General features: G+C 50.7%; 1 protein-coding gene across 3 annotated transcripts in view; it reads right to left on the bottom strand.

Moving 5' to 3' along the window:
* The window catches only part of KAZN (kazrin, periplakin interacting protein), a 218,914-nt gene that overhangs the window by 11,993 nt on the left and 179,805 nt on the right, over nt 1-27,116 (bottom strand). For 2 of the 3 annotated variants that reach the window (XM_062622845.1, XM_062622847.1), the window contains one exon: nt 1,487-1,678. In XM_062622845.1, coding sequence (XP_062478829.1) covers nt 1,487-1,678 — 192 coding nt within the window. Of the gene's footprint in view, nt 1-1,486; nt 1,679-7,119; nt 7,342-27,116 lie in introns of those variants that run through there. The other variant, XM_062622846.1, reaches the window with a different exon arrangement.

Genomic DNA, 27,116 nt, shown 5'->3' with positions numbered 1-27,116 from the left:
AAGCTTTCCAATATTGGAAGGGATGGAAGAAGCATCAATTCAAATACACTTCTTGTTATGTCCCTTTCCAAGAGCAAGCTGAGATTCCTACTTCCCAGCCATTCACACCTGCAGAGAAGTCCTGGAAAACTAATCCCAGTGGCTCCCAGAGCGGCCAGTAAAAGCCTAATAAAACCCCAACATGGTATTCCTGTAACACACACAGTTCTCAAGGCAAATTCACTCTCTTGCACTACCCTCCACAGAAGCGTGTGTGACCCTATTGCTGCTTCTTAGATGACTTAGTCTTCCTTTTTTTGCACTCTTTAAATAGTTCTGCTTTTCATTTTATCAGCACTTCCCCTCCCTGTCCACAACAGCAAATATTCTCTAATTAAGGTTTTTCTTCTCTAATTACAGTTGGATAAAGCCAGAACATTTCCTGCTGCCGGAGGCTGCACTGGGGGCATGAGGAGGGGAAGAGGAGCACTGAGATTGTGAAGATATTTTGGTTGTTGCTGATTTTTTGCTTTTATAAATCAGAGAGCAACAAAATCCAGTCTTCTGAACTCCCCTCCCCAATTCCCTGTTTTCCCCACCATGCATCCCGGATGGAGATGTGTTAGGCAGGGGCTTGCCCTCCGTGCAGCTCCTCATGTGCTGCTCAGCCTCTGAGCCTGAAAACTTCTGACAGCCTCTCTCCATAATCCACAAACAGGAGCTGACAAGTGGAAGTTATACTCGGTATGTTGGGGATTTGATATGATATTTAGAGCCGCGATGCTGCCAGCGAGAGGTTTCCCTTGCTCAGGATCATCCCCCAGCTCCAGCTAACAAACCATCCTGCCCGGACTCATTGTCAGCTTATTTCTGGGGACAAAAAGCTGCAATGTTGCATTTTGCTCTGTTCACCCTGGAGCTCACAGACAGCTTGCAATGCAGTTGTTGGCAAGGGAGGAAGAGTATGGCACCGGCCACCACAGGAAAACAGCCAGATCAATGCATGAAGAAAGGAGGAGCCCCTGCACACCTCACTTGGAGACCCAGCCTAATAACTCCAAGTAGGGTAAGGAAAATTGCAGTCACCAGCAAACTCACTGCTTACCTCCTACAAGTCCAAGGGGCTCAAATCCAACCCATCCCCTCCTTGCAAACGTCTCCAGCTGCATTTCAGCTGCATTCTTGGCTCTACTCTATAGCCAGCCATGAAGGAATTCCTTTGCCATGCTGCAACACCCTCACACCCTATTTCCCTGCCTGTCATTGCACACTGGTACATCCTGGCTCCACACTACCCCTTCACCAGTGCAGGACAGTGTGGGGGTCCTGGGGAGTGCTGCTCTGCAGCCAAACCCCCCCCAGTGCACACAGCAAACACACCCCACATGCCGAGCTCATGCAAAGCTTATGCAAAGTCCTCATGCAAAGCCTGGCTTTTCCCTCCCTCTTTAACTGAAGCTTTGGGGTGCTGGGGAGAGGTGTGAGGAGAGGGATGCGCAGCTCTTACCCTGCAGAGCCTCCTTGGCGCGCGCCAGCTCCTGCTCCTTCTGTGCCAGCTGCACCTTGAGCTCGGTGGCCGAGAGCACCTCCGGTGACTTGCTGCCGTGCGTCTCCTCCAGGTCCTTCGTCAGCATCTCCTTCATTTGCCGGAGCAGGTGAACCTCCTCCTGCAGCTGAGCCACCTCCTCCCGGAGCAGCGCTGGGGGAAGAGCAGACACAATGCAAGGAAGTGACCAACAGCTCCCGGCACAGCCCCACCGCAGGCTCAGCCCCAAGGGAAGCGCTGCTGGGGTGACTCCCCCCAGCTTGCAAAGCTGCTCTGCACAGCCCAAAGCCTGCAGCACACCCCGGGACCACAGGAGGAGGAGGAGGATGTGATGAGGAGGCACCGGATAGGGAGAAGGGAGCTTCTGCTGGGTACTGGTTTCTGGTTTGATACACAATAGTAATAGCAATAATAAACTGGTTTAAGGGTGCTGGTTTAATACACAATAGTAATAATAAACAAAGAACCACCTCCCCATCCAAACCATTCACAGACAGTGCTCATATGGCCAGTGTCCAATGGAGGCTGCTGAGCTCCACCATGCCCCATACAACCCACGTCAGCTCTGCCTCCAGCCATCCCTGTTCAGAACTCAGTAGAATCCAAATAAACCACTCTGAGGGTGGAAAGGGAAAGATGATGCTTTCTCCTGCAGACCTGAACCTTGAATATCTCACATTCACACCCACCGACTGCTACACTCCTTGAAGCAACTGCACTGCAGGAGCAGCCCAGCGTGGACCCCTCTGGAAAGCTCCACTGACCTTGTTTCCTACAGTTGCACCCACTGCTTAGGTAATAAAGTGTTTTCCTGGATTTTCTGCCTTATCTCCAACCTGAACTTCCCCTGTTTGAGTTTGAACCCATCACCCCTTGTCCTGTCGCTACAGTCCCTGATGACAAGTCCCTCTGCAGCATCCTCGTAGGGCCCCCAAACCTTGTTTCTCAAGTCTGCACCATACCGATGGATGTGGGGAGAAGAATAAACCCCTCAGCACACGTTACAGTTGCCAGAAAAATCAAGCAGAAATACAAAATAAATGCCCCCTCTCCAGTTGGGTCCTTTCCCCATGTATCAGCCAGCCTGCGGGATGCCACCCAGGTGTGAAATAGAGGGGTTTTAACCTGCATATTTGCTATGGTCCCTCCACACAAGTGCTGGGCTGGTTCCATGTGGAGGTGATGCTGACAGCAGGACAGGGAGAGGCAGCTCCCCCCAATCTGGCCAGCAGCTGCACCAGGAAAGCATAAAATCTGGTTTGCATACTTGAAATGCTTCCCGTCGGAGCGCTGGCAAGGCCCATGCTGCAAATTATTTAGCAATAAAGTCACTAATGAAGAACAGTCCAAGCTCCAGGCGGTGGATTTCAGTGCAGCCCCGATGTGCTGGCTTGAAACCCATGCAAGAAAGCAGCAATGGAGAAGTGGCCAAAGCCAAAAGCATCTACCCCAGGGACTGCAGCAATGCTGCTTCCCTTCCAGCCCTTGGGAAGCCCAAGGAGGGTGTGAGGGGTTTGAACATGGTGCGACGTTTACTGTGCAAAAGCCACAAAACACCAGTGGCTGCCACTAACTGCTCATTTTCTTCACCCCACTGATAATTCATGTTCACCTTCTGCTACAAGCGGCCTTGCTCAGGGGATCCAGTGGGCTATTCCCAGGGAAATGATTAACCAGCAGAGCAGGATGGACACGGGGCAGTTTGTATAAGGGTGACTGATCCCAGGGGATTTCTGCAAATTGCAGCATTTCAGTGGGAACCAAGGAAAATCCCCACCTGGGAGAGACCCCTCCGTAGAGGGAACAGGGCAAACCAGCCTAAGGAAAGGCAGCTCAGAGGGGATTTTTGCAGCTGAGAATCTCAGAGGAGTCTTTGGGCATGGCCCGAAAGCAGTTGCAGAAACTTCTTACAGGTCCTCACTATAGAGCACTGCACAATGCAGCTTCCTTGGAACAACATCACTCCCTCTGGTCCCACAGCAGTGGTTGGAACTGGATGAGCTTTAAGGTCCCTTCAACCCAAACCAGTCTGGGATTCTCTGACTCTAACAAGGCAATTTAATCCCCAGTTTAGTACTTGCCTCCCCATAGAGGCATGAACTAGGGAAAGATTAAAATCCAAGGTCTATAGAAGCTGTAGGTGCAGCACCATGCTCCCCACGCCACTGGATGCACTTCGGCTGCAAGCCAAAGCCTATGGAGAAGCCTGAATTATTGAGCTCAGGATCAGTCAGATACCTGAGCTTCTTCCTTTTACAGATATATAATTTAAGCTACATCCATATCTATACAAAAATAGATTGTGCTTTCCAATATGTATTCCTTTTTGCAGCATCCATGTATTTTGTAATATACATATTGAAAAGCACAATCCATTTTTTTGTATGGATATATCTGAATAAAGATTGCAAAGCACAATCCATGAGCCAAGGTTTGCCAGGCAAAAAGCTACACCCCTTGCTGCGCTCTAATACTGAAAGACATGCTGTCAGCTCTTTTAATACATCCCCAAGCGTTGTTGTCCTTGCTCTTCCCAACTCCCTACCAGTGCTGCTGCCAATGGGCGTCTTTGCTGTAGAAACCAGGTATGGGCTTTGAAGCAACTCTCTCAGCAAGTTTTCAAGTGGTTTTCTGGGAAGGACACTGGCATTTCAGGGAAGCAATGGGAGCAACAGCATCTCCTACTCTCCTTGTAGAGAGGCATAAGGGGCAATTTCTTGCATTATATCAAGTTTCCATCCCATCTGAACCGGCATCTCCAGCTCAAGAGGCTCCCATGGAGAAAGCCTGTTTTATTTGCGTAAGTTGCATTAAGAGAATGACTTGACTTGAAAGGGAAACCTTAACTTCATTTTAAAATAGGGGGGTAGGAAATCCCCACAGCTATGCCAAGTTTAAGCACCTAAATAAACAATCTGAGAAGTGCTGTTTGCCGACAGCTCTTAGCGATCCTTACACAAAGTTCCAATAACCAGGAAAACAGGGACAATTACTCAGGAACCTCATTGCAGCCTCTGTTTCTTCCACATACAGACAGCTTCGAAGGGATTTCCACTCTGTCCTGTGAGCTGGCTGGGGCTGTGCTTCTATTTGAAGCCACAAAGGAGATGGATGTGCCTTGAAGTGAGCATCAACCCTTTTGAATGGGGACTGGGGCTCAGTTCACCCTTTGCAGTTCAGCCTTGCATTGCTATATTGGGGTGCAAAGTTAGATTTGCTATTAGGAATCATCTCCCAGATGCAACAACCCCAGTGCAAAGTCTCCCACAGGCCATTCTTTCCCAGCATTTTTGCCCATTTTTACTTTTTCCTCCTCTTTTTAACCTTTTTTCCTCAGGGAGGGGGATGTTGGCTGCACACTGTAATTCCCAGGGGACAAGGAGGAAGCACTCAGGTCACGTCAACTCATTCCAGCCTCTTCCAAATCTGCTGCAATGAAATTAATACAGTTTAAACATTCCCTGCGCTAATTGCTGACAACCACCATTCACACTGAAATAATTGGCTGTTTCCATTAGACTTTGGTGACACTGTCAGATTCTGCATCCTTTACGCTTCAAGCACTGTTAACAGAAAACGTGCATAAGATTTTTTGGGGTGTTTTTAATTGCAGTGAACACCTCCAGACAGCATTTGGGGCTGAAGTTTCCACTCCCACTCCTGCAAATCCCATCTTGGACTCCTCTCAGTAGCAGATCCTTTCTTTTACTGGCCTTGCAGTAGGCATCACTTTAAAAGCATCCATTTAAAAGCCTCTTTTTTTCCATGTAACTCAGCTGACACAATTACTGTACATGTGTTTCTGTCTTTGGAGGATACATATTAAAAATGAATGCAGTATCAACAGCAGGATTTGTGTTAGTGAAATAAGCATTTGGGGCTGCTTTTGCATGTTTACCAGCAAGATGCTTTTTGCTTTGCTGGCCAGAAGTCAAGGGGGTTTTTATCCAGGACATCAGCAGGAGAATGGCTGGAAGCTGCCCTGAGCTATGGTCTAGGATAGACTGATAGATACACACATATAAATATACATGTACGTATACCTCTGTCCAAGGACAGCCCAAGAAGATAAAGAGCATTATTAGATTAAAGTAACAATTCAAGACCTAGAGATGAGTCAAACTAGTATTTTAAAGAGCATCTCATCACCTTTGAACATTAGGTAGCTCCACAGCTTGGGATCCAAGACTCAACCCATCCCTCCTCCCAAGTCACTTGCAAAAGTTACGGTTTCCCCCTCTCAGCACATCCTTGCAAGGAATAGTGTGGAGGAAAAGCGCCTATCACCAGGGACAGGGCTGGGTGACAGCATGGAAACCAACGGCAGCCACTCAATAAAGCTTTTGGTTAGCTCAAAATACATTGGGATTTGCATAAAGACCCAGTTACTGCTGCTGTCCAGGATGTGCTGGTTCAGAACCAACATGTCCAACCTCTCCCTCTGACATCTGCACATCACAGTGGACTCACAGCAGCACAAAATAAACCCCTCACAGAATTTTCCCTTCAAGTGGATAAGTGTGAGGGCCTTTAATTTGTCCATTAGAACTTTAGCCCCATCCCACTACTGTGCATCTTGGCTACACCCCTGGGTACAGCATCTCCCATGGCACCATGCAATGCACCACCTCAGAGGAGCTGTTGGCCACCACCACTCGCTGCAGGGTGGGTGCCAGGCTGCTCAGCCACATGCTGCAGAGCCTCTTGGGCTAAAAAAGCGGATTTTGGCTCCACACATCTGTCTAATTTTAAAGAAGAAAGGTTTAGATTCCACCTCCTGCTTACTGCCCTGATGCTGCAAGCAAGTGAGCTGTTGCTCCTGGACATGGATACAGAAACTCCTTACTTTGGGTTAAAGTTTTCACCCAACAAGCACAAATCCTTATAAACACCATCTTTGAGCATTCTCTAAGTTAGACACCAGCTCGGCCTCAGTGTTTCCATATGGCTGCAGGACAGGACACCAGCCATACACCCCGATCGCACACCATCAACCGGTGGCCATGGGGCAGGACACGCAGAGACCATCTGCCAGCAAAGTTACCCCGTGTCCTGGCACTGCACACCCCCAAAAAGCATGACTTCCCTCATGTAAGATGCCCACTCACTCAGCCACCCTGTTCACATGCCGATGGAAAGAAAGAAAACCTGACACAAACCTGTGCGCGCCAGCAGGGGAAGGGGGCAGAGGGGTTCAGGAGGCAGGCTGGAGGTTGCAAAGGCTTTCAGAAGCACATGAACCGTTTAACCCCCCCGTGTCCTCCCCAAGCTCCGGGCGCATTCCAACTTCTCCATGAGACAAAATGGACAAAGGCGCAGGAGAAGCCGCTCGCTCGCCCTCCCCACAGCCACAGCAGAGCCACCCCCCCTCATCCTCGCCCTGAGCTGCACCCTTGGCGCTGGGGACAGCACAGCACCCTCCTGCACGGCCCCAGTGAGCTCCAAGGCGTGCTTGCATCGCCCGGCGTTGTTGCGGCTCTTCCAGGAGGAAGCAAGCTCCAACAGCACAAAGCAAGGGGAAGAAATGCACGCCGGGCTGCTCCCCCCCCCCGCCCCGCGCGAGGGGCAGCGGGACCCTCCCCAAACCCCCTTACCTGCATGGGCTAAGCATGGGCACGGCACCCTGCCCTGAGCATCGTCCGCGCCCGCCCCTCGCCGCCCCCATGGGCACGAACAATGGGCCGGCCGCGGAGCAAAGCCGTGCTCGCCGCGGCACGGCCCCGGCTTGCTCTCCTCCTGCTCCGACTTCATGGCGGAGGGAGGCCGGGGGTCCCCAGGCCTGGGGTGCCCGCGGCGGGGGCTGCCCGGGCAGGCTCCTCCCCGCACGGAAGTGCCGCGGCGCTACCTGCGCCGGGAATTTGACCCCTCGCTGGTCGCGGCGCTTCCCGGCCGGATGTCACCGGGCAGAGGAGTGGCTCTGCCCCCGCCGAGCCGAGGGGCATGGGGCGGGGGGCAGCGAGCGCTCCCCGCACCGCCCCGCAGCCGAGCGGAAATGGTTCCCGGCCATCGCTCCCCCGAGCGGACCGGCCCGCGGACACCCGGGAAACTGAGGCAGGAGGGAGGCAAGGGCGCAGCCTGCTCGGCAAGGAGGTGCCGCGTCCTCCCGCCTGCATTACGTGTGTTCCCCAGGGAGGCTGCGGCTGCAGGACCCCATCCCTGCAAACCCCCATGGCTGGACCCCCAGCGAGGAAGGGCTGAGAGGGGGAGCTGGTGGGATGGGGTGAGCAGGGACCACTTGCTTTTCTATAGTAAAAGCAGCATAAATGTACACCAGAAACACCCATTCTCTGAAACCCATCAGGCTGGCGTTGAGGTTTTGCTCCCTGCACTTCATCTACCTGCCCGGGCACGTGTTTCCAAGCCCTCCGCGGCAGATGCACTTACACACAACATTCACCCCCCACCAAACAGGTGAACATCTGGGCAGAAGCACTTTGGGCCTGTCTCTCTGTGCCTGTCTCTTTGCTGCCGTCCTTGCTAGATGAGCACTGACTGGCCCCATGCCGCTTAGCGCTGGGTGGCCGCTGGCCTGGAGATACATTGGAGGCACCTTCTGCTCTGCCCAGGAGGGGCTCAGAAAACGCCATCCAAGACAGAACATCACCTCACTGTGCTTTTCAACAGTACCCAGAAAGCAAAGCCTCTGATGAAGCCAGCTCCCCCACCCTACAACAGCAGCATCTGAGGCATGGGGAAACTGAGGCACACCCCATAGGCATGGGCTTTTTACGTATTTGGGAAGCAGATGACAGTGTAACTGCAGAGCCGCCCCTGGCTAGGAAGAGATGCAGCATTGTCATCTCTTGCACCAAGCAAGCCTGGATTAGCAAACCAGGTCCTTACCCACCTCCTCGTGACCCTCCCCAGCCCCAAGCATACTGCTGGGCTTTGACCTGCTCTTTACCTTGCTGCTTCTTCACCAGCTGCTTGGGAAGGGGAAGTGAGTTGGTTTTGCCTCGCAACAAGCTCTGGTTCTCATTGCAACAAACTCCAGTGCATGCAATCACAGAATCATATAGAATGCTTTGGTTTGGAAGGGACCTTAAAGCTCACCCCAGTTCCAACCCCTGCCACAGGCAGGGACACCTTCCACTGGACCAAAGCACACCCCCAAGTCCCTCTCCTTGGGGCTGCTCTCCAATGGGCCAGCACTGACATGGCTCACACTGCCCATGGCATCGCTGCCAGGGTGTACAGTGCCCCCATTGCCCCAGCTCCTGCCGTCACCAAGCTCAGCTCCTTGAAGCCCACAAAAGCTCCACTGTTGGCTGCTGCATCACCTCCCATTGCTCCCTGTTTGCACAACTCCCCTGCCCGGGGATCAAGTCGCAGCGCGCCTGCTTGTGTCGACGCAGCTCCCAATGGAGCGGGGACACTGCAGCAGCCCCAGCACCCCCAGTGAGCAAGGAAACACAGCTGGGTTTGGGAGAACGCGCCCATTCAATCCTGCTTTACAAACAAGCTCGATGGACAGGGAACTGTGCACCTCCTGGTATGATCTGCCCCAGTTCAGTGCACAGCAGCGATGCCCCTGCACCAAAGCTAAGGGAAGAGGTTCTCCACGTCACAAGTGTTGCACAAGATCCCCAAGAGCAGCTCTGCAGAGCTTCCTCCAACCCTCTGCACTGACTAATGATGGACCAAACAGCATTACTCACACCTGCAGCACCCATCCTCATTCCCAACACAGGCATGCAGCAGAGGGTGCAGCCCCACTGCTCTTGAACACAGCAATGCCACCTCCAGGGATTCCCTTTCCCCTTCCTGCTTGATTAAAAACCCTTTTTGGAAGGTGCATGGAAAAAGGTGGCAGTGAAAAGGCAGCACGTGCCTTGGCCAGGTTTGCACTGTGTGGTTGGGGTCTGGCCTTGCTCTCCTTGCTTTGGAGAGACCGGTTACTGCGTGGCCAGCAGTGGCTGCTGTCCCTTGGCCAGGGCAGGGAGGTGACACCGGCCCCACGCCAGGAGGAAGCTGAGACTTTTTTGTGTCCATTGAGTCACTTCCCACAGATCCCGGCTGCCGCCTGTGCTGGGAAGGGGACGGGGCTGGGTGTCAGTGCAGACAGGTCTGACCCTTCATGGCATCCCAGCCTGGTTTGTGTTGGAAGGGACCTTAAAGCTCCTCCAGCTCCAACCCCTGCCACAGGCACGGACCCCTTCCACTAGAGCAGCTTGCTCCAATCCCCTGTGTCCAACCTGGCCTTGAGCACTGCCAGGGATGGGGCAGCCACAGCTTCTCTGGGCACCCTGTGCCAGCGCCTCAGCACCCTCACAGGGAAGAGCTTCTGCCTTATCTCCATCCTGAACTTCCCCTGTTCCAGAACCCATCACCCTTCGTCCTATCACTACAGTCCCTGATGAAGAGTCTCTCTCCAGCATCCTTGTTTCTGGATTTCCTTTGGGAATCTCACAGCTCAAATAGTTCCTAGCTCAAAAAGGTTCTGTTCTCACTGAAACACTTAATGGCAGTCGGAAGTGGCTGAAATGCTGCTCAACCATACATATGTTGATGTCTATTGTTGTCCTGAAGGCACAGGCCCCTGCAGTGACTGCTGAATAGTCTAAGCCCCATGAGAAGTACCTCTGCAGAAGGTCAGCGATGCATTTATGCACCTTTGGACACAGCTGGCCCTTACCTGAGCCATGTCTGCCCTGAAGAACAGAGCTGTCCATAAAAACCCCTGAGACAACCACTGGAACACAAAAACAGGAGACTTCATTCAAGGGGATGGCGCTGCGTACAGGCAGCTGCCTCTGACCCTCATCGAAGGTCTCCTGCAGCAAAATGCAACCTACTTCCAGGAAAACTTGCTAAAAGATTTCCTTTCCACCATGGAAACCACCTTCTCCATTCCTGTCTCTCGCAGAAGATGAGGACACGGAAGCGAGGAGATATTTCAAAACAGAGCTGATTGCTTTTTTCCCTTTGGTTTTTCTTTCCAGGCAAACTCCTCTCAAAAATGACACCTTTTTGTCAAACACTTCACTCGTGACAAATTGGCATTGTCACTGAGGAGAGCGCTCGGCTGGGAGCTTCTTTGGGAAGCCTCCATCTGCTTTTACCCAGTGAAACACTTGATGGTGGCAAGGTTGCAGAATGGAACGTGTGAGGCGAAGCATTAATTAACATCGATCTGGCTCCAAAACCAGAGTAATTTTCATTCAGGAACTTGGCACCACTTAGCACCTCCTCCTCCTCCTGTACTGACAGAGTATTTTAAGCTCCTGATAATCGCACCAGAGTTTTTGCAGTGATTAATTAAAACCTCAACAGAAAGAAATACTCCATTTATTTTATGTCCCTCCCCAGCCTAGTGCCCAGTGACATTCCCCTTCTTTAAACCAGCAGTTGCTTTGTAAAGAGGCAAAAAAGTAATGAGTAAAGGGCAATCATCATCCAGTGCTCCCTGCTGCAATCTGATTTTGGGACAGTTTCCTGAACTAACACTCATTTCTATTGTGGTTTGTTATTTTATCATGAGAATTATGGTTATCATCACAGACACTTTAATGCCTAACAACTTCTGGGTGCCTTTACAATGTTGTCATTCAAATGCTAAAAGCCTGTAATGAGACTAAGATAATGGCCTGCAAAAATAAATGATACAGATCAGAATAGGGGGAATTTGCTTACAAAATAAAGGAAAACAAATAGAAATTATCCATCCTAATTAGGATTCAAAGGAAGCAACTGGTGGGGGGAAACAACATCTATTCTGGGGAGGGTGGTTTCATCTGGTATGACAGCCCCAACAGAGCCTGTCCTGCTCCATCCCGGGCAATGAGCACCCCTGCTTTGGAGGGCAGCTAGAAGGGAAGGAAAGCCTCAAATCCTCCTTTCTGAGCTTGTTACCAGTTTATATTGGAAGTAGATGATCTTAAGGTCCTTTCCAACCCAAACCATTCTGTATTGACATCACTTATGGGCCACATACCCAAAACCTCCACTGTGCTCTTTGCCAACAGCCTGCAGCTCCCTGCCCTGGCTGCCACCAGCTCCAAGCTCCTGCCACATCTGGATCCAGTGGCAAATGTCCTCAACTCCTTCCTGCACTCCTCAGCTTCATCAGTACTAAAGCAGCATATGGGGAGGTGAGGATGACACCCACAGCCTGACATTTACAGCTATGGAGAGGACAGAGCAGGGTTGGCTATCCAACATATGTAACCATCAGTGAAACGCGGGCTCTCTGAGAGCTTTGAACCCTGAGCCCCACCAGAATCAATATTTTCCTTTCTAAAACAACGCTGGGGGAAAAAGCACATCCAATATAGATTCAGTGTTATTCCAGGTTTTACATTATTCATTGAACCTCATCCTATGTCATGCTGCAGAGAATATATTATCATCTATGATGACAAAGAAAAGACACAACTCCTGCAAATATACACTAAAGCAGCAGCCTGGGCTGCTAAAACAGCCCCCACAATTGGCAGTCTCTCATTAGCAACATGTAGTTCAGTTGCTATACATTGAGGTTGCGCCTGTGCCACCAGCCACGTGCTAGTGAAAGAGGAGAATACAAAATCAAACTAATAATCAAAGAGCAACAAAGCCTAGAGCTACGTGGCAGGTCTCTTTTAACTTCCAGAAACCTTTTCTTGTTGAGGTTGCAAAGCCTTATCTCACCCCCAGCACAGCAGGAACATCACGGCAAGGCCACCAAAGGCCATCATGTACCCAGGGCCACCCCACTCGGCCCATTTCAGCAGGGACCATGTGGGCACCGGCAGGGAACAGCCTGCACACACAGAAATAACAGGAAGAAAAGATGAGGAAGCCTACCTGGAAAGGGAAATACTTTATCCATATGTACAAATGTGCTGCTGTTTCTAAACATCTTCTGTATCCTCAATGACAGGCATGATTTTAATGGGGGTGAAGGTGGGCAGCTCAACTCTCAATTTGGGCACTGTCTTTGCTAACCAGATGTTACTGTCTAGTCTTTTAAAGCTGCCATTTAGCTTCCAGAGAGTTTCAAATAAGCAATTCTAACAATCCCTCTTCATTACCCACTCCAGCAAGAATATATATGTGTGTTAGGGAATTCCGTGCAGAAACCATCTTTTTATGACACCACAACTTACCCAAACCCCACTTCTTTACACCCCAAACCTGCAGCTCTCTGTGCACGAGCCACAGGACTGGGCTTTGCATGGCAAGGATGTTGGGCAGAGATCATTCATCACCTTCATCCCATTCACATCCCCATCTGCCCCTCCAGCAGCCTCAAGCTGCAAGGTAAGGACATTTCACCCACTCCCACTTTTGGGCCCATAGGCTACAGATTTGGGAGTGGATGTGATGAGTTGGAAACCTGCATCACACTGGCTGAAGCCACCAAAGCACAAACCCAACCTTAGCGTGCCCTTGATTGAGACCAATGACCCAACAGCTATACAACCAGCTCCGTGAGAAGCAACAGGGCTTGTTCACATGCACAGACTCAAAACGATGCCACAGCACAATTACTGGTTTGCAGGAAATAAAAAGGAGAAGGGGATAAAGCCTGGCTGAAATCACTCAGCTTTGCAAGGCAGGTGAGGAGATCCTGGGGGGGGCTGCATGGATCAATGACCCCATGTGCTCAGATGCACCCCATTCCCCTCCCATCAACTGCATGTATCAACCAAATATTTATAAATCAATTGAAAGCAATTAATCAGCTAGAGGAAGATAAGGGATAATGAAGAAAAGAGATTAGCTGGTGATGCACAAACAGAGCTCCTCTGGGGAGGAACTGCTGTGGTTGGAAGCATCCTCTGCAAAGCCTATTAGCTCCACTTACAGCAGAAATTTAGAAGAGGCAAACTGAATAATTAAAAGGAGGAGTTAATGGTTCATGCTAACAGCTGCTAAAAACCTGCAGCAGTGTGTTTGTTAACCAAAGTGGCCACTGACAAAAGGACCTGTAGAACAGCCTTCACCTTGCACCAGAGAGGGATGCTCTGCCAGAGCCAGATCACTGCATCCATCCAATGCACTGGAGCTGCTTCTGCCATCCTGCTGTGTTCAGTGAAGTGACCAACCCCTTCTAGCTGAGTTATAATGATGGAGAAACAACTCCAGGAGTGAACACTTTCAGGTATATTCCTCATATTACCCACCTGACAGTAGCCTCCAATCACCAACACACCCTTAACACCAAAGCCAGTACTAAACAAGTACACAAAGCCAGTACCTCAAGTGTGATGGGGAAGGGCTGAGGGACCTGGGGGGTTCAGTCTGGAGCAGAGAAGGCTCAGGGGGACCTGATCTCTGCCTACAAGTGCCTGACAGGAGGATGGAGCCAGGAGGGGCTGGGCTCTGCTCCCAAGGAACAAGGGATGGGACAAGAGGAAACGGCCTCAAGCTGCACCAGGGCAGGTTTAGATGGAGCTGAGGAACAATTCCTGCCCAGAGGGTGCTCAGGCATTGGAACAGGCTGCCCAGGGCAGGGCTGCAGGCACCGTCCCTGCAAGTGTTCAGACCCCGTGGTGACGAGGCCTCAGTGCCATGGGTTAGGGGTGGCCTTGGCAGTGCTGGGCAGTTGGACCGCATGAGCTTAAAGGTCTTGTCCAACCTACACAATTTCACACCCACAGAAGATGCAGGACCAGCATCACCAGGGTGGTGCTCCAAGAACTGGGTGCTTTTTGCCAAAATTACACCCCTGCACTGCACTGGGAGCCGTTACAAGTGCCAATTTGTTTTTGAGGAGCTCCCAAAAATGCCACTACCCCCTTCTGTGACCTGCATCCTATAGAAATGCTCCCAGGGATGCCAACAGGAAGCTCTCCCAAATTTGTGACTTAAAATACTTGCACTACCTCCTCCAATGTTGCAGGATCCCACCTGAGAGGTGGCTCCCAGGTGGACATCTTAATAAGAAAGGACTCAAGAAGAGCCATTGAGAGGAATAAATGTGGCATTTCAGTCCAATACTTGCCTTTTTCAAGGCACACTCAACAAAACTGCCACGTCAGGGCGGGAGCCCACATGTGTTCTGCAGAGGGGAAGGAGAGGAAGCATCTTGCTCACCAACTTGCAAGGCAGCAATTTAACCTTCAAGGAAGTGCTCAAATTCATTTAGTAACAACCCTTGTCTAAGGCTGGGGGCAAAATAATTCTACTGAGAACAATATAGAGTAGATAAAAATAAGTGCACTGCAGCAAGGAGACACAGAGCATGGTGCTGGGCAGCACCTGCTAAACCAGCCCAGCTCCAGGGAGACCTTAGAGCAGCTCCAGTGCCTAAAGGGGCTCCAGGAAACCCAGAGAAGGGCTTGGGACAAGGGCCTGGAGGGACAGGCCAAGGGGAATGGCTTTAACCTGCCAGAGGGGAGACTGAGATGAGCTCTTAGGCAGAAGCTCTTCCCTGTGAGGGTGCTGAGGCGCTGGCACAGGGTGCCCAGAGAAGCTGTGGCTGCCCCATCCCTGGCAGTGTTCAAGGCTGGGTTGGACACAGGGGCTTGGAGCAAGCTGCTCTAGTGGAAGGGGTCCCTGCCCGTGGCAGGGGTTGGAGCTGGAGGAGCTTTGAGGTCCCTTCAACACAAAGCAGGCTGGGATTCATTGAAAACGTGCTTCTTTCTGAAACACCCACAGTATTCCCTGATGGGAGCGTTGTGCCTGCTGCACACCTCGATTATACACGCACAGAGCCAGGTAGAGCTCGGAGGGCTGCACACGGCTCCTGCCTGGGATTAATGCTGCACTGGGTTGCAAAGTTGCTAACAGTGACAGCCTTGCAGTAGCATTAGCCGGGGGGCAGTGGGCAGCCACTCTCAGGTTTCAGTGCATTGCACTGTGCAAGCCCAGGGCTGGGAACAGAAACTCCAATCAGGATTTTCAAATGATAATTATAATAAATCATACAAGACAAAATGGAGCAGCAGAAGCCATAGGAGACACACACCAAAGCCAGTAGAAAGCCCAGGCTCTGGCAACATCAGGCTGAAGACACGTGAATTGGTCCTGGATCCCCATAGAATAGGCTCAATATTGGTACCCCTGGGGAGACCACTCTTGCCAGGGTGGAAAACTGTATTTCAGAGGAGGCAGGGATGTGAGGAAGCACGGATGTGAGGAAGCACAGCAACCCAGCTGAGACAGAAACCTCATGTATATTTATTTCCAACCACATGAAGCAAAACAGTGATGCCTTCTGAAGGAAGCCATGCTCCGGAATGTTTTATCTGGGACATGCAGGAAGCCCCTGGAGGTTGAGCACTGCAATTCCTCCAGCAGCATCAAGCCAAGAACATCAAGCTCCAAGAGAACATGACATTTACACCTGGCTCCTGACGGACCCAAATACTGCACCACGGCTGGAAAAAGGCACCTGGAGGATTGCTTTGGTTTTTAAACTACATTAAATGCATTCCAAAGCTCTGCAGGATGCATCCAGTGCCTTTTCTATGTTAAAGGGTCCTGCTGCTCCTGCATGGCATGGTGGCACTGCCATGGGGAGGGATCTGGGCTCTGACATGACATCCTTGGGATTCCCAGCACATTGCTGGAGTGCAATGAGTGCCAGGGAAGAATGAGGGGCATCAGGGAAGGGAGGCAGAACAGGGAGTAAAGAGGAAAAGAGGGGAGAGATTACTGGAGCAAGATGGGCAACAACAGGAGCTGCCAGCTTTCATCACTTCATCACAAGTCTCATAGTAATTACTGGGCTTCTTTTTCTCCCCTCCCAAACCTCAGTTTTTAACTTAAATGGACTCAGGATAATCTCAGCTTTGAGTTTACAAATAAGTCTTCATGACCATCCCCAGTACAGAAATGGCTTCTGCATTTCCCCCTCCCCAGGTACTGCACAGGCTCAGAAAGCAAAGCAAAGGAACCTTTATCTCCTCCACATCCACTTTGTAACCTGAACCATGATCTTCAAATAGCTGGAGTTAGAAAATGAAGAGAGTAGTACATGACCCTAGGAGACAAGTCCCCAGGAGGCAGTTACGTTAACTCAGAACTAAATGTGATCAAGAATAATGATTCAAATATGGGTTTTTAATGCATTACTTGAGCAAGACAAAAATCCCCCTATTTATAAATACAGGCTTCGATGTTGTGTGCCTTTTCCACACTGCCCTCATAGGACCTCTCCTGAGCTGTGCCCTGCACTCGGCACTCCCCCAGAACAAATATCAGTGTACTGAAAGCATCAGGCCAATGATAACAGAAACATAACTACAGCAACTTGGGGGTTGGAGGAAGGGGAAGAAAAATGCAGATGTAATGAATTCTATGATCTGACTTGGTGCAAGCAGCATGTGTGGGAAAAGGATGGCTGGTTCCATCTGCATGTTGCACTTAGGCGTTCGTAAGGGGATGAAACAAAGGGGAATCCTAGGGAAAAGCCAGTGTCAGGCATTCAAGTCCAAGTGAGTGGCACAAGAGCATCAAAGATTCAGCTGGGTTAGAGCCACGGCTTAAGTCGCTCTGCCCTAAACCCTCAGCAGGGTAAGTCAGAGTCTCTATGGATGACTCCATAGAGCAGTCTCCTGGAGGCAGAGATGTGCTGGCCGCCCAAGACCAGCTCCAGGATTAGGTTTAAAACTGGGAAAATTCAAGACACAAGTGGTCATTCACACACAGGGCTCCCACCACCTCACACAAAGCGCATCCAGAAGATTTCAGAGACTCAACATTGTTCAGAGCTATTTCTTTTCTTAGTACAGCAGGGAGGGCTTTAGTGTATTTCAGGCTGGTTTGTGCCTTAAGTGTGCTGCTGGCCAGGCTGCTGGCTACGGCCCCTCTCTCCCAGGGGCTGCCTGTGAGCAGAACTAGAAGTATTCAAAACCCAGGCTGGGTGAAAGGTCTGCATCTGACAGCCCAGTTTCTAAACACACAAGTCTCAGGTGATGCTTCAAATCCCCAGTTAAGGGGCATTAAGAGAAGCACAGCCCCAACCTTCTCCAAGTTTAGCTGTGGTTGGTAACTGCTCTTTTCACCAGTTTCTCCCCATTTATACCACAGAACTGATTAAAACCCCCCAAACCTGATGGGTTTTGAGTGAGATTCACCCTCACACCGCAGTTCCCCACAGGATTACAAATATTTGATGCAATAGAAAGAAAACAAAACCAGCCCGAAATGACAAAATGACAACTGAGAGGGAAACAATCTGGAACATTTTAACCTTCCAAATCTGTCTCTTAATTCTGCTGGTGATTTCTGCAGGCGAGGGAGGAATAAAACAGAGCCCAGGCGATGCCTGCTTCTGTGTGACAAAGGCAACTTGAGATGGGATTTTAAAATAACATGACTACGCTGTAGTTAATGCCATTAAAATCCAAAGACAACTGATAATCCCAGGCGGTTCCTGGGACAAGAATCAAATCGTGCAACACACAACTGTGGTGCTATCCATTTCCTTTGATTGGAGGGGAAAAGGGAAACAAGGAAACCAAAACCTCTTTAGTAACACAGCCTGCCCACTCGCATGCTGTACCGACAGCTCAGCAAGCAACATGGGAACCGCTGGCCAGCTCTGCACTGAGTTTCTAGAGTTGAAAACCAACAAACAGTAGAAGAGATTTGGAAGCTAAATCATCCCCTGGGCTGCCAAACCTTCCCAGGCATGAATACATCTGCCCAGGAGAGCCGCAGACCAGCAGCATGGCACGTCCTGGAGCAAAGCATGGACCAGGCTCACCCCAGGGGCTGGGGAGCAGTGATGCGGATGGAGAGCAGCCCCAGAGCACCCACAGCAAGACATGGCCTATAAAGGCACAGAGGCTCCCCTCTCAAAGTCCCAGACCTGCAGCAAATGCGTTGGACGCCTCAAGTCTCAAACCTGCACAGTTATGCACTTTCAAGCTGCTGTGCCATAAATTAGGCTCCACCAAGGAATCATTTAAGAGGAAACAAGACAAAATACAGCCACTTGCATTCACAGACACAGAGCACTATATTTTTCCCTTAACACATGGTCAGGTAGGAGCTTGGTTTGATACCAATCAATCCCACAGCAGAGATTTTACTCTGTTCTTGGGTCACTTGCAAAATCCTCCTGAAAGATTGCTGGGGGTTCTACAGGGATTATATTGTTTAGTGAGGCAGTTATAATCCCTCTGATAAGAGGGGCTGATCCAAGCAGAGAGGCATTGGCTCCACTCGATTTGCAAATACAAATTAAAACAGAGATAGCGGCACGTTTGCTCAGCCTCTGCCTTATCTGCAAAGCGTGGCAGAGAGAGATGATTTGATCCAGTTCTGGCCAAGGAAGGAAAGCAGGGCTGCAGGGGAACTCGGCACAAGCAGCACTAAGCACTGCGGAGAATCACAACAGGGATGTGCAGCAGGACCTGCACGCTAGGAGTTTTGGGAACAGACACCAGGAAATTAGGTGTGCTGTATGTATGGTTTCTTACATGGGGAAAAGCACCTCTAAGCCACACCAGCCCAGCCCATCTGCAACGTCAGAAGTGTCATTAAATCCCTTCCTGATTGGAATTAGCCAACTGGCCAGAAAGCCCCTCTCTGGCGTGGAGGAGGGCTGGAAATACAGGCTGCCCTCCGGGGAAAAACTCTGAGAGCCAAAAACTCAGCTTTACAGCATCACAAACAGCATCTCTAGAGATAAAGAGTCCAAAAGAAACTCTCCCTCGCCTTCACAGCTATAAATAAGGGGAGAACTGGATGTTATCTGCAATACTTAATGCAGTTCTTTCAGTTAAGTCGCCCTTGGGAATTGCAACAACTGTTCTGCTGCTGGAAAGTGATTTGCAACTGATAAAGGATTATAGTTTTCTTACTTTTATACTTTTTCGTTTTCAGATCTACAGTCACAGATAAAGTTACCGGGAGCAATCTGTCTCCTTACGCCAGGCTACCACACAAAGCACTCCTCCTGCCACTGGTCCCAGTTATACCTTGGAGGGGATTTTCAAAGGCAGCTCCAGGGAGACCTTAGAGCAGCTCCAGTGCCTAAAGGGGCTCCAGGAAACCTGGAGAGGGGCTTTGGCCAAGGGCCTGTAGGGACAGGCCAAGGGGAATGGCTTTAACCTGCCAGAGGGGAGACTGAGATGAGCTCTTAGGCAGAAGCTCTTCCCTGTGAGGGTGCTGAGGCGCTGGCACAGGGTGCCCAGAGAAGCTGTGGCTGCCCCATCCCTGGCAGTGCTCAAGGCCAGGTTGGACACAGGGGCTTGGAGCAAGCTGCTCTAGTGGAAGGGGTCCCTGCCCGTGGCAGGGGTTGGAGCTGGAGGAGCTTTGAGGCCCTTTCCAACCCACAACAGTCTGGGACTCTGTGATTTGCAAGCCTTCAGTACCTCTGCTCAGCACTGCTGACAGCGGGCTCGCTGGTTTATACCGGCTTTTGGGGAAAGACACAGGTAGAACACATAGGAACCGAAACCTGTTGCAAACAGCAAAGCACCTGATGTGCTTCCAGAGGGAAAAGAGCTTTTCAGCAGGGACTGCAGCCACAGATTTCAAGAACATTCTCCTGACACAACAAACCCTCCTGATTTTCTTGGTTACGAAGTACATAATGGTGCCATGGTCCCTCGTATTCCCAACAGCCCCAGGGAATGGCAGCACCTCCGCATGCGAATGGGAGTCAGAAAGCTCATTTTTATATTTCCAAGGGTTTTTTGAGAAGCAAATGACAGCGCCTGCTCTGAGCAACCATGGGGCTTAAAGATAACCCAAATGCTGAGCCCTTGGCAGTGCCCCTGCAGTGCAGGTATCAGTCACAGTGAATGCACAACATGGGATTTGGGGGATGGAGGAAGCCTGCCCCAAAGCCCACGAGGGGAAGCAGAAGGGAGATGGACAGCTCAGCAAGTCCTGCCAGAATACTGTACAAAGCAGCTGTGTGTTAACCAAAACCCCAGAGAACCACCCCAGCTTCCAGCCTGAATCCCAGCCATTCACACACAGCATTTCCCTGGCGCTGTAATCACCACAAAGCACATTATCTTCCATAGCAGTTGTTGGAAGTGCCATTAGGACAATTCAAATGAGAGGCTAGTTTCTCCTACACATACCATTTTCATAACCACAGCCCTTTTATACCCAGCAATATAGAGCCCAGGAGGGACAAGGGAGGCTGTCAGGTTGAGGAAGAGGATGCTCAGGCCCCCAAAGGCTGCACATTGATTGTTCCCCCCTCATCTACAGATCTTGCTCCTTTAACAGCAACTTGAGCGGAGCTCTACTCCACTGGGGGAGAAATGCAGACCACTGGTGTGATGGAGATACAGGCTCCACCATGGTAAGGGAAATTCTGTAACAGGGCATAAACCATGTGTAAAGTTGACTTAGTTATGTAGGATTTTACAGGCTGCTTTGGGATGCACATCATTCCCTCCAGCTCACACGCATTTCCACTGGTCCCCATGGATCCCGCACTGATGCACCACAGAGGCTGTGCTTCCTGAGCCCTCTCCATGTTCTGGAGGGATTCCCAAGAATCATTTAATGCATTCTAACAAACTCTTTTATACGTGGAAGCCTTTTTAATTTGTTTAATTCAAAATCGAAAGCGTGTTTTAAATTAACACCCCAAACGGGGGAGGGCATGCTCTGAAGATATATGTTTGCAAGAGATGATTTCACACAGGAATATTCCCAGTTAGCTCCCCATCCTCCAGTCTCTTCTTTTCTATCCCCAAAGCTGCAAAGAGTAACTTCAAAGCCAAACTCTCTTTCCAAGTGGAATCCCATGGAGTGGTCCCCAGTGGAGCTGAGGAGCTGCAGGGCAGCTGGGATGCTCAGCCCCAGCCAATGCGCCCCCAGGGCTGGGTGAGTCCTCTCTCTGCTCAGGGATCACTAACCCCAAAGCCACCACTATGCCTTAGTGCATGTATAATAGGTGCATACATAAACCCACATATTGCCTTGACTGCATCTGCCCACAGACAATGCTGAGCACCAAAACTTGCCCTTGGCACAGCAGCATCACTCCTCCACAGTGGAAGCTACACGAGGACAGGGAACTTCTCAATCCTCAGTGCAACAGAACATTCAGCATTCCGGAAACAACAAACCCAGGGAGGATGCAGGCGACCAGGGAATGTGCCATCGAACTGGATTAAGCTCCAAACCCATCTTTGAGGATGCAGCAAAGCAGCAGTTCTCCCCAGAGAAGCCGGGGCACTAAAGACACAAGCACAGACCTCATTTCTGTCCATGGAACAGACCCCTGGCATTTATCTCTGCTGCTTAAAGACCTCACCAGAAGCTCTCACTGTGAATCAGCATCGTCAGGGGCTTGCCTTGGCCCTCCTTTGTCACACCAGTGTTAACTCTCTCCCCTAAAAGAATGCCACCAAAATGCAGACTAAGAAATAGCAGTTCAGAAACGCTGTGATCCTGAGCGTTCCAGCTCCAACATCTCCCATGAAAGAGAGGAATTTCCCTCCCAGTGAATAGCGGTTTATACATTCTTTGGCAACTGCATACCCATTAGCAAACACAATCTGTATTTCTGCCTCGCTCATTTGTTTGCCAAGTGCATTTGAAAGGAATATTTTATCCACGGCAAGATAAACCCCGTCAGCAGCCGCGCTGAAGCGTCACTGCAGGGAGGAGGCTTGTTCCACCTCAATAACCCCCACCTGAACAAACCCCAGCTGCAAAGGGCACCTAAACAGCTTCATGTGAGGATGGGGGGGGGATCGAGGAGGTGTCACCCCAGCCACCAGCTGTACCAACAGCACCCCAGCATCTCTTCTGACCTGGGAAAAAACACAGTGGGAATAAGAAAGTGGAAACTGAGCTGCACCAGGGCATGGTTCAAAAACACATGCTGGATCATGGACAGCAAAGGCAGAAAGACCCCACTTGCAGCACCGTGTGCAGTTCTGGTGTCCTCAACATCACAAGGACATGGAGCTGCTGGAGCAAGCCCAGAAGGGGCCACGAGGATGCTCAGGGGCTGGAGCACCTCCTGCACGGAGACAGGCTGAGAACATTGGGGCTGTTCAGGCTGGAGAAAAGAAGCTGCGTGGAGACCTCAGAGCAGCTTCCAGTGTCTGAAGAGGGCTACAAGGATGCTGCAGAGGGACTCTTCATCAGGGACTGTAGGGACAGGACAAGGGGTGATGGGTTCAAACTGAAACAGGGGAGGTTCAGGTTGGAGATAAGGCAGAAGCTCTTTTCCCTGTGAGGGTGCTGAGGCGCTGGCACAGGGTGCCCAGAGAAGCTGTGGCTGCCCCATCCCTGGCAGTGTTCAAGGCCAGGTTGGACACAGGGGCTTGGAGCAAGCTGCTCTAGTGGAAGGGGTCCCTGCCTGTGGCAGGGGTTGGAGCTGGAGGAGCTTTAAGGTCACTTCCAACACAAACCTTTCCAAGATTTACAGAAGCCCTCCAGCCCAAACCCCACCACTGCTTTAGCAAATGCCAGGGCCCTGCTAGAGCCTGAAGCTTCCCCAATTTTTGCCTTTCTACAGACTTGGCTTAGAGTTCAACCCTACTTCCTGGACATGGTAATGCAGGGTTTAAACCAAGCCACTTGCAGCTCACAGCCTGGCTCATCTGCCTAGGATATCGTTTAAACAAAGCTCCCTTAAAATGCCAAAGCCAGACATTTGTGGTTCCATAACGTTTTTTTTCCTCCCCTTGGTGATTTGCTTATCAAATACACTTCCCTTTATGACAAAAATAGAGGAAAGGGCCCGTCTAACACATTTTCTTCTTCCTCTGACCCAGCAAGCTCCCACAGGCCAGCCAAGCCCTTCCAGCATCACCAGCACAGCAGGAGCGTTGCTCCCAGCCCTGGGGCAGAGCAGCTCCTCGCTGCAGCTGCCTGGGAATCACACAAGTATTGCAGCACCCACATAGGAACCAGCTTAAACTCTCCCCTGAGCTCCTACGGGAGGCAAACAAATCGAGACCTATCCCTAACCTGACAGCAGAGCTTGCTCTGAACGTGCACAGGAGAGCTCTGGTAGGAACGGAACAGCCGCCTCGCACAGCACCATCACCCAGCCCTGGCGTGCTTAAATATCCTCCTGGTTTGGTTTCTTAGCTCTTTAGTTTAATCTCTTTTCCTGCCTCCTGGCTGGATTCTGCTCCTACAGCTGGGACAGTACATGCTGCCATGCAGAACTCCTCCAAACCCACTCCGAGCATGATGAGAAACTCCTCCAAACCCATTCCAAATTGCAAATCCAGTGGCTGCAGTCCCAGCAAGGAATAAAACCAGCCCCAAGGCAACGCACACCCCCAACAGAAGCTCCTTGACCCCCTTTTCTGGGAGAAACCCCCAGCAGCCCCATACCCAGGCTGGGGGGGGTCAGGCAGGAACCACCAGCAATTCCTGCAGCCATCCGGTCCCACCTTTCATTTCCAGCTCAACTTTTACCCTCTTTACTTAGCTTCCAAGTTCAGTTGAAGCCATTATCCTAATTACAGCTACCTCTGGCACTGCTCTGACCCGCAGCACTTTACTCCTGTCTCCCATGCGCTCCCCCCACATCCAGGGATCCTGATTTTGCAACTCAGCCCAAGAATTCCTGCTGGTTCAAGGCTTTTTTTCTAACAGTCCAAAGGCACAAGGAAGGGAAATGCTGGAGGGGGATGAGAAAAATGGGAAAACCTGTGCCAAGGGGGGTATGAAGAGAAAAACCCCATCATTTGAAATGAAGAACACGTCCATTCTCCCGGATGCTGTTTGAGCTTAGGATGGGTGATTCAGGAAAAGGCCCCAGGCATGGAGCAGACAGCTCAGTTCTATTCCTTACCGGTGGCATGGGGTTAAGTTGGGGTACAAGGAGAACTGCCCCTGTTTGTACCACTGCATCCATGTGCCTGGCACCCGGGATGCGTGCAGGGCTGGGATCCCTCACATAACGTTGTCAACAGCTAGTTAAGAGCTTAGCAGGATTTGCCAAAGCACCTAAGCCGGTTAGGTGCCTAAATCCCATTGAAAGTCCCTTTGGATACTGCCACCTTCCTAAATCCTAGGCGGTGTTTATTAATGGCATTAGCCACTTAAATACCTCCATCCACACATCCTAATCCTGCAGCTGGGAAGCTGCTGACCACCAGCTCTGCAATACTGGGCAGGGTATCCCATTTCGGGGCAGACCAGGCAGGTACCCACTTGTGCCAATTCCCACCCCATCCCTGCCACCCTGGGAACGCAGCAAAGGCTGTTTGGGTTTCTCCCATATTTTTTCCACCCTCCTGCCCTATCCCTGTGAACATGGTGATGAAGGGAAGATCACTATCTACAAAGTCTCTTTGAAATGGGTGTACAACAAAAACTGTATTTCCTCCTGCTATGCACAGCCCCCCCCCCAGCCCCACATGGGCTAAAGCTTTAAAGCAAGGGGCAAAGGCATCTGAGCTGGCTGTTTCCCATGCTGGCAGCTCTCTGGATGCATGGATGCAGCTCAAGGGTTTGGAGACACTTGGTGCTCCACCTGCATGTGCTGCAAAACTGACCCCAGAGGCTGCACATCCCTCCTGGCAACCACCCCACGGCTTCCAATCTGGGGTGATTTTTACCTCCCTGTGGCTGCAAGGACAGGGGGGGCAGAGGCAAAGTGTGCTTCGGGGTGCAGACCCTCCCAGTGCTCTTTCCCCCACCCTCAAGCCAATTTAATTCTACAAACCTCTCCAATAACGCAGGGAGAGGACATGCCTGAGCAGGCTGGGCTTGTATCATGTCAAATACACTTTAATTGCTGATAATTCCTGCATGCCTCCCTTATCCAAGTGAAAATGAAACGTCTGCACTCAACTCTGCAGCGTAACCCTCCTCAGCAAGGCAGTATTGAAAAGCAGGCAGCACCAGAAAGATCAACTTTAAAGGGGGGCACAAAATGTTTCAAGTTAACTACAACCTAGAGACAGGCAGCAAACTCAATTTTAATAGCTGTAAGGGGTTTAGACAGATTCTCCCCTTCCTCTGCTGAATGGAGGAGGTACATGGTCTTAATGCAGCATCCATGGAATGGGGGGGGACAGTTCCCCTTTCATCACACGTACAAGCATGACAGAGCTGCCCCCCTGGATGCTTGATGTTCAGGGGAGGATGCTCCAGCTCTCCATCACCACGACCCAGGTACACTATTGTGTTGGAGAGCTTTATTCACACCCATGGGCAGATGATGGCACCTGCTCTTTGCTTCTTCATTGCTCTGACCAGGGGACAGACCCATGATAAACTGAGCTCCCATAGCAAATAAACACCAACACAGATGGGCTGTGAATTATCTACTGGGCCAGGAATTACTGACCTGAGCTATTGAGGGAGCACAGAATCACTGGGGTTGGAAGGGACCTCTGGAGATCATCCAGTCCAACCCCCCCTGCCAAGGAAGGGCCACACAGAGCAGGATGAGCAGCCAGCGCTGGTGCACAGACCTGAATGGGGTTGCTATTAATTCACACACATGCAAAAAGAAGAGCTACATTCATGGGAAGATTTTATTTCCCCTGATGAATTTGGCCACCTCTAATTGCACCATGAACCAGATTGATGCTGTCTTTTCCGAGGGCTTGGCTGCCTGTCTCCAACCTGGCTCTCACCTGCATTAGGGCTTCTGCAAGGGGCACTATCAGAACCCCAGACTGGTTTGTGTTCAAAGGGACCTTAAAGCTCATCCAGTTCCAACCCCTGCTACGGGATGGGGCAGCCACAGGTTCTCTGGGCACCCTGTGCCAGTGCCTCAGCACCATCACAGGGAAGAGCTTCTGCCTTATCTCCAACCTGAACTTCCCCTGTTTCAGTCTGAACCCATCACCCCTTGTCCTACCGCTACAGTCCCTGATGAAGAGTCCCTCTCCAGCATCCTTGCAGCCCCCTGGAAGCTGCTCTGAGGCCTCCTGTTGCAGGTCCCTGAGATTCAACACACCCCCAAACAACAGCATGCTCAGTGCTGGGACCACCTTTGTAGGATCTCACCTTGTGCTGTAACAGAGCTGATAGACTGGAATGGCAGCCAGGGCATAATAATTCATACATTCCTTGGGGAACGGCAGCTAGAAAAGCCCAAATCTTCCCTTTGAGGCAGCCTTTGTGCTCAGGAGCATCGTGCGTGTTTTGAACCCGAATCCAATCTGGCTGGTGCTTGCGTTTCGGTTGGTTTTTAACACAAACCCAATAACTAGTACCAACAAAACCTGCTGAAGCTCTTGTTTTCCCTCACCTGCCTGATAGCTCCTTCCCCCCTTGCTTTGCTGTATCAAAACAAACACACAGCAGCTATTGATTTTGGCTGTTCTCAGACGATTTGTGGCAGGAATCTGATGTTGGACGAGTTATTGCAGAGCGATAACTGCGTGTCTACTGCTTGGAAATGCTTCCCTGGAACAAAAAGAGAGATAAAAAAGCAGCCTTATCATAGCGAAGGACACGCTTTGCTTTCTCAGGCTGGAAGGAAACGTGAAGTATGACTTTTAATAACTCATTCTGACAAGGCTCCATCCTTCCTGACTCTTTTCTTTTTAATAGCAAAATCGACAGAAAAAATACCAAGTTTTGCTTTTATTTTGGCTCCCAGGAAGCAGCAGAGCTCTCAGACCCTGCATCTCCTCAGATCCAACACACCCAACTGTTTCCTCCTTCAGAAGTACATTTCCCCGCTGCATCTACATAACAGCACTAAATTAACAGCACTAAACTGCTCTCGCTGGTATCTTCTGGAACCCAC

This window comes from Pezoporus occidentalis, unplaced genomic scaffold (genome assembly GCF_034315485.1).
Source record: "Pezoporus occidentalis ecotype Australia unplaced genomic scaffold, CSIRO_AGI_Poc_V1 ctg249, whole genome shotgun sequence".
Taxonomy (NCBI): domain Eukaryota; kingdom Metazoa; phylum Chordata; class Aves; order Psittaciformes; family Psittacidae; genus Pezoporus; species Pezoporus occidentalis.
Note: the sequence above shows the minus strand (reverse complement) of the source record. Positions and strands in the feature narration are given on the sequence as shown.